Here is a 7,765-nt window from a genome sequence, read left to right on the forward strand (position 1 = left end):
TCACGTCGCCCCCTCCCGCCCTCCAGCTTCTCCCTCACGTCGCCCCCTCCCGGCGGGTACACAATGGTGAGGCGGATAAGGGTCGCGTGACTCGCTATGACGCTATGGTGAGGTAATATCTCCCGTCATGCAGCGGGCGGAGGGTGACGCAGGCGCAGTACGAGCTGACGGACACATCTCCACGCATGCGCGAAACGTCTAAGCTCCCAGCAGCCCGTGCGTCTGACGGCCGCAATGCCTGCTGGGAGGTGTAGTCCCGTCCCCCGGCAGTGGGCGTGGTCTCTCCTCTCTCCGCGTCTAGTGAACTACAGCTCCCGGCGGGCAGTGCGGCGGCCGGAGCGGCGGGAGGGGGCAGTGACGGAGATCGGTGTCTGGCCCCCGGAGGGGCCCAAGAGCCGGACATGCTGGAGGCTGCCATGGGGGAGGACAGCGCCGAAGGTAGGAGGACGGGGCGGGGGCCTCTGTGTGTGTGAGATGGGGAGGCTGCCGGGGCCTCTGTGTGTGAGATGGGGAGGCTGCCGGGGCCTCTGTCTGTGTGAGAGATGGGGAGGCTGCCGGGGCCTCTGTCTGTGTGAGAGATGGGGAGGCTGCCGGGGCCTCTGTGTGTGAGAGATGGGGAGGCTGCCGGGGCCTCTGTGTGTGAGAGATGGGGAGGCTGCCGGGGCCTCTGTGTGTGAGAGATGGGGAGGCTGCTGGGGCCTCTGTGTGTGAGATGGGGAGGCTGCTGGGGCCTCTGTGTGTGAGATGGGGAGGCTGCCGGGGCCTCTGTGTGTGTGTGAGATGGGGAGGCTGCCGGGGCCTCTGTGTGTGTGAGAGATGGGGAGGCTGCCGGGGCCTCTGTGTGAGATGGGGAGGCTGCCGGGGCCTCTGTGTGTGAGATGGGGAGGCTGCCGGGGCCTCTGTCTGTGTGAGAGATGGGGAGGCTGCCGGGGCCTCTGTCTGTGTGAGAGATGGGGAGGCTGCCGGGGCCTCTGTGTGAGAGATGGGGAGGCTGCCGGGGCCTCTGTGTGTGAGAGATGGGGAGGCTGCCGGGGCCTCTGTGTGTGAGAGATGGGGAGGCTGCCGGGGCCTCTGTGTGTGAGAGATGGGGAGGCTGCTGGGGCCTCTGTGTGTGAGATGGGGAGGCTGCTGGGGCCTCTGTGTGTGAGATGGGGAGGCTGCTGGGGAGCCTGTGTGTGAGATGGGGAGGCTGCTGGGGCCTCTGTGTGTGAGAGATGGGGAGGCTGCCGGGGCCTCTGTCTGTGTGAGAGATGGGGAGGCTGCCGGGGCCTCTGTCTGTGTGAGAGATGGGGAGGCTGCTGGGGCCTCTGTGTGTGAGATGGGGAGGCTGCCGGGGCCTCTGTGTGTGTGTGAGATGGGGAGGCTGCCGGGGCCTCTGTGTGTGTGAGAGATGGGGAGGCTGCCGGGGCCTCTGTGTGTGTGAGAGATGGGGAGGCTGCCGGGGCCTCTGTGTGTGTGAGAGATGGGGAGGCTGCCGGGGCCTCTGTGTGTGTGAGAGATGGGGAGGCTGCCGGGGCCTCTGTGTGTGTGAGAGATGGGGAGGCTGCCGGGGCCTCTGTCTGTGTGAGAGATGGGGAGGCTGCTGGGGCCTCTGTGTGTGAGATGGGGAGGCTGCCGGGGCCTCTGTGTGTGTGTGAGATGGGGAGGCTGCCGGGGCCTCTGTGTGTGTGAGAGATGGAGAGGCTGCCGGGGCCTCTGTGTGTGTGAGAGATGGGGAGGCTGCCGGGGCCTCTGTGTGTGAGATGGGGAGGCTGCCGGGGCCTCTGTCTGTGTGAGAGATGGGGAGGCTGCCGGGGCCTCTGTCTGTGTGAGAGATGGGGAGGCTGCCGGGGCCTCTGTCTGTGTGAGAGATGGGGAGGCTGCCGGGGCCTCTGTGTGTGAGAGATGGGGAGGCTGCCGGGGCCTCTGTGTGTGAGAGATGGGGAGGCTGCCGGGGCCTCTGTGTGTGAGAGATGGGGAGGCTGCTGGGGCCTCTGTGTGTGAGATGGGGAGGCTGCTGGGGCCTCTGTGTGTGAGATGGGGAGGCTGCTGGGGAGCCTGTGTGTGAGATGGGGAGGCTGCTGGGGCCTCTGTGTGTGTGAGAGATGGGGAGGCTGCCGGGGCCTCTGTGTGTGTGTGAGATGGGGAGGCTGCCGGGGCCTCTGTGTGAGCATGATGAGGGAGGCTTTCAGGGGAGTCCCTGTGTGAGAGAGATGGGGGTGCTAGCTGGGCAGTTTGGTTGTGTGGGGTATAGATTCCCCCATCCCATCCCCGGTACAGATTGGGGACACAGACAGTGATACACAACGGGGGGATATGTTGTTGCTGGAAGGTTTATGTGTATTTATTCTTTCAGATCCCTCTCTGAGTCTGAAGTCAGTGCCTCAGGTAAGGTTATTGGGGAGCACATTGTGGGGGTGATGGGCCTTTCTGCTATTGAAGTGCTGATTCATTAATGGTGAGATGTTATGTACACAGCAGCCCCCCCAGAAACGCTCCCGGACAGTGGAAGACTTTAACCGGTTCTGCTCCTTCGTCCTCGCCTACGCTGGCTACATCCCCGCGCCTACCAAGGAGGTGAGTGCGGGAGTATTCGGGCGCTGACCAGTCCTCTCCGCGCGGCAGGCGGGGCTTATCGTTTGTCACCCGTGGGAGGAGCCACATAGTTTTGTGCATTATGGTCTTTGATCATAACATCTACTTTATTGTTAGTGGTTCCCAGAGTGTCCACATACCAGGCTTTAAGGATATCCGTGGTTGAACACAAATAGTTTAACTGAATGAGGAGGTACCAAGTCACCTGTGCTCAAGCATGAATATCCATAAAACCTGGACTGTTATAGTGCCTTGATGACCGAGTTTAGGAACCTCTGTTGTCATGTTCAATAAATTGTCTAATGTAAACTAACCCGTTACCCCATTTCCTCCACCCCCCACCTATGTGACTGACACCTAATTTTATTTCACTTGTCCCAAAATAACAGGCCAGTCACCCCTACTTCCCCGAGGCTTATAGGCTGGTCTTTTCAGCAAGAATATGTGGTGGTCAAGATAACGCCATCCCCTTACCCAGGCCCAGATTGTCAGTAACACGCCATATCCTGTATCTACCCATTAGGAGAGGTCATGGACACCCCCAAGTTCCACTTCCCCTCATCGGACGGAGGAGAGCGACAGCTGCGAATCTCCAGACGCCCCACGCGGTACCCTAGCACCTGCCGCCTCTGACCTCAGCACTATCCAGACTTTCGTGATGAAGGCGAAGAGTCAGGATGGGGCAGGGAGCAGCAGTAAGCGGAAAGGAGGAGAACATTCCCGTGTGAAGAGGAGCAGTCGTAGGAAGAGGAGGCAGAGGCACCGAGGGGGAGCTGGTATGAGGCTCAGTGACACGGACACTGATGATGAGGATAGGGGAGAGCGACCCTTGGTATCCCCACCTGCGCCTCAGCCACCTCCAAGCGCAGAAAGCAGTCGGGACGGCGGTGGCAGCTCCAGTGACGCAGATACACAGGTGATGGATGAAGATATCATGGTGGAATCAGGTGAGGTTTATTATAATGCACATAATATAACACTTCTCCATGACCCCACGTTGTAAGTTCCTACTGTGTGGTGACCGTGCCTGCGTACTACGCAATTACCACCCTGCAGCATTTCCCTCCGCACCTCATAGGCTTCCCAAGCTCTCACCTGCCTTACTGACTGCTCCCCGTACCAAGCTCTCTCCTGCCTGCCTTACTAGCTGCTTCCCATCCCAAGCTCTCTCCTGCCTGCCTGCCTTTCTGACTGCTCCCCGTCCCAAGCTCTCTCCTGCCTGCCTTACTGACTGCTCCTCGTCCCAAGCTCTCACCTACCTGCCTTACTGACTGCTCCCCGTCCCAAGCTCTCACCTACCTGCCTGCCTTACTGACTGCTCCCCAAGCTCTCACCTGCCTGCCTTACTGACTGCTTCCTGTCCCAAGCTCTCACCTGCCTGCCTTACTGACTGCCTCCCAAGCTCTCACCTGCCTGCCTTACTGACTGCTCCCCATTCCATGCTCTCTCCTGCCTGCCTGCCTTACTGACTGCTCCCCAAGCTCTCACCTGCCTGCCTTACTGACTGCTTCCCAAGCTCTCTCCTGCCTGCCTTACTGACTGCTTCCTATTGCATGCTCTCTCCTGCCTGCCTTACTGACTGCTCCCCAATCTCTCACCTGCCTGCCTTACTGACTGCTTCCTATTCCATGCTCTCGCCTGCCTGCCTTACTGACTGCTCCCCAAGCTCTCGCCTGCTTGCCTTACTGACTGCTCCCCAAGCTCTCGCCTGCCTGCCTTACTGACTGCTCCCCAAGCTCTCACCTGCCTGCCTTACTGACTGCTTCCCGTCCCAAGCTCTCTCCTGCCTGCCTTACTGACTGCTTCCCAAGCTCTCACCTGCCTGCCTTACTGACTGCTTACCGTCCCAAGCTCGCCTGCCTTACTGACTGCTTCCCAAGCTCTCACCTGCCTGCCTTACTGACTGCTCCCCATTCCATGCTCTCGCCTGCCTTACTGACTGCTTCCCAAGCTCTCACCTGCCTGCCTTACTGACTGCTTACCGTCCCAAGCTCGCCTGCCTTACTGACTGCTTCCCAAGCTCTCACCTGCCTGCCTTACTGACTGCTTACCGTCCCAAGCTCGCCTGCCTTACTGACTGCTTCCCAAGCTCTCACCTGCCTGCCTTACTGACTGCTCCCCATTCCATGCTCTCTCCTGCCTGCCTGCCTTACTGACTGCTTCCCAAGCTCTCTCCTGCCTGCCTTACTGACTGCTTCCCAAGCTCTCTCCTGCCTGCCTTACTGACTGCTTCCCAAGCTCTCACCTGCCTGCCTTACTGACTGCTTACCGTCACAAGCTCGCCTGCCTTACTGACTGCTTCCCAAGCTCTCACCTGCCTGCCTTACTGACTGCTCCCCATTCCATGCTCTCTCCTGCCTGCCTGCCTTACTGACTGCTTCCCAAGCTTTCTCCTGCCTGCCTTACTGACTGCTTCCCAAGCTCTCTCCTGCCTGCCTTACTGACTGCTTCCCAAGCTCTCTCCTGCCTGCCTTACTGACTGCTTCCCAAGCTCTCACCTGCCTGCCTTACTGACTGCTTACCGTCACAAGCTCGCCTGCCTTACTGACTGCTTCCCAAGCTCTCACCATCCTGCCTTACTGACTGCTCCCCATTCCATGCTCTCTCCTGCCTGCCTGCCTTACTGACTGCTTCCCAAGCTCTCTCCTGTCTGCCTTACTGACTGCTTCCCAAGCTCTCTCCTGTCTGCCTTACTGACTGCTTCCCAAGCTCTCTCCTGCCTGCCTTACTGACTGCTTCCCAAGCTCTCTCCTGCCTGCCTTACTGACTGCTTCCCAAGCTCTCTCCTGCCTGCCTTACTGACTGCTTCCCAAGCTCTCTCCTGCCTGCCTTACTGACTGCTTCCCATGCTCTCTTCTGCCTGCCTTACTGACTGCTTCCCATCCCAAGCTCTCACCTGCCTGCCTTACTGACTGCTTCCCAAGCTCTCACCTGCCTGCTTTACTGACTGCTTCCCATCCCCTGCTCTCTCCTGCCTGCCTTGCGGACTGCTCTCTGGCCCCTGCTCTAACCCTCTTGCCTTGCGGACTGCTCTGTCCTGCCTTATACTGACTTATGTCCTATGCTCTGTCCTGCCAGCCCTGCCGCGCTGACTGCTCTGTCCTGCCGCGCTGACTGCTCTGTCCTGCCGCGCTGACTGCTCTGTCCTGCCGCGCTGACTGCTCTGTCCTGCCGCGCTGACTGCTCTGTCCTGCCGCGCTGACTGCTCTGTCCTGCCGCGCTGACTGCTCTGTCCTGCCGCGCTGACTGCTCTGTCCTGCCAGCCCTGCCCTAACCCTCTTGCCTTGCTGGGACCCTACTTTAGCCATTTTTTCCTGGGGGATATGTTCTAGTCTTCCAGGTAGAGATGCTGGCTATGTGTAGTCTAGGGTGTAGGTCTCCAGGGTAGCACTAGACCAACGTGTCCTCCGTATGGATGGATATGGAACAGTGCCACCTAGTGTCCATGTTGTGAAGGTGAATCAGGGCCTGGTGTTTCCTTACTCTGCTCCCAGGCTGGAATGGGCATTGCCTGCAGGATAACATACGTGAGGGGAGGGGGCTGCGTCTGTGTGTGTGTGTGTACGAGTGAGGGGAGGGGGCTGCGTCTGTGTATTTGTACGAGTGAGGGGAGGGGGCTGCGCCTGTGTGTGTTTGTACGAGTGAGGGGAGGGGGCTGCGCCTGTGTGTGTTTGTATGAGTGAGGGGAGGGGGCTGCGCCTGTGTGTGTATGAGTGAGGGGAGGGGGCTGCACCTGTATGAGTGGGGGGAGGGGGCTGCACCTGTATGAGTGGGGAGGGGGTGTGTACGAGTGGGGGAGGGGGCTGCACCTGTATGAGTGGGGGGAGGGGGCTGCACCTGTATGAGTGGGGGGAGGGGGCTGCACCTGTATGAGTGGGGGGAGGGGGCTGCACCTGTATGAGTGGGGGGAGGGGGCTGCACCTGTATGAGTGGGGGGAGGGGGCTGCACCTGTATGAGTGGGGGGAGGGGGCTGCACCTGTATGAGTGGGGGGAGGGGGCTGCACCTATATGAGTGGGGGGAGGGGGCTGCACCTGTATGTGTGTACGAGTGTGGGGAGGGGGCTGCATCTGTATGAGTGAGGGGAGGGGGTGTGTGTACGAGTTTCCTCCTTGTAGCTTGTTGTCCTCTCCGGGTTATTACTGTTCTGATTAATAAATGCTGTTACCTCTGTAGCGGTTGCTCTGCGTTTTTTCCTCAGCGCAGGGTCTGCTGTCGGTCAGGCGCCCCTCGGCGCAGGGTCTGCTGTCGGTCAGGCGCCCCTCGGCGCCCGCTCTCCTGTCGGTCAGGCGCCCCTCGGCGCCCGCTCTCCTGTCGGTCAGGCGCCCCTCGGCGCCCGCTCTCCTGTCGGTCAGGCGCCCCTCGGCGCCCGCTCTCCTGTCGGTCAGGCGCCCCTCGGCGCCCGCTCTCCTGTCGGTCAGACGCAGCTCACAACTTGTTTCTCTCTTCCCACAGGAGATGATTCGTGGGACCTGGTGACGTGTTACTGCGAGAAGCCATTCGCCGGCCGCCCGATGATCGAGTGTAACATTTGCTGTACATGGGTTCATCTCTCCTGTGCGAAGATTCGGAAGAGTAACGTACCCGACATCTATTACTGCCAGAAGTGCAGGGAAGGAAGAAATGGGGGCAGCACAGGGCCCAAAGAGGAACCCTGACACCCCACAACTCCCCCCCAAATCAGACTTGGACTGAGTGCAGACCATGGGGCGGAGGTTTTATTGGGAGGGTGATGAGAAGGATGGCGGCGTGTTTTCCTCCGCAGAGCTCTGCGCTCACACCTGCGTACAGGTCACTAAGTGCTCTGCTCATCTTGTGTAAATAGTGGACAGAAACTTTATTTTTTTTTCTGCCCTCCCTGTAATAATTCCTGTTTCTATCCCAGAAATAAAAGTTACTTTGTGTATAGCAGTGCTGGTTCCTGTGTCACTGACACCCCCCAGATGTGTCCCTCCGGCTTCACGTCACAGTTACTGAGCCAGAAACTCCACATACAGACCGTCTCCAGTGTACGCAGCCTAGTCTGTACCGGGCCAGCCGCTGTGGCCACCAGACTGGTATCTGATTACCGTGAACATACCGTCAGCCATATCTTCATAAGTTCTCCTAGCAGCCCTGGCTCCTCCCCCACCCCCCTATACCCCGCCCCCAGCCGGGCCAGTTTAGTTTGGTGCCTGCAGGAGCAAGGCACA

The 7,765-nt window shown here is 59.7% G+C and overlaps 1 protein-coding gene across 2 annotated transcripts; it reads left to right on the forward strand.

The window, feature by feature from the left end:
• The first annotated feature begins 305 nt into the window (after positions 1-305).
• On the forward strand, positions 306-7,479 carry PHF23 (PHD finger protein 23). 2 transcript variants are annotated; one of them, XM_088461848.1, is made up of 5 exons: positions 306-438; positions 2,336-2,367; positions 2,458-2,556; positions 3,098-3,521; positions 7,029-7,479. In XM_088461848.1, the coding sequence occupies exons 1-5, from the start codon at positions 402-404 to the stop codon at positions 7,229-7,231; spliced, it is 795 nt and encodes a 264-aa protein (XP_088317974.1). In that variant the 5' UTR covers positions 306-401; the 3' UTR covers positions 7,232-7,479. The 2 variants fall into 2 exon arrangements, with proteins under 2 accessions (XP_088317974.1, XP_088317975.1); XM_088461849.1 differs by having other exon boundaries at positions 2,461-2,556.
• The last annotated feature ends 286 nt before the right edge of the window (positions 7,480-7,765 follow it).

This window comes from Taudactylus pleione, unplaced genomic scaffold (genome assembly GCF_031769625.1).
Source record: "Taudactylus pleione unplaced genomic scaffold, aTauple2 ptg001110l, whole genome shotgun sequence".
NCBI lineage: Eukaryota > Metazoa > Chordata > Amphibia > Anura > Myobatrachidae > Taudactylus > Taudactylus pleione.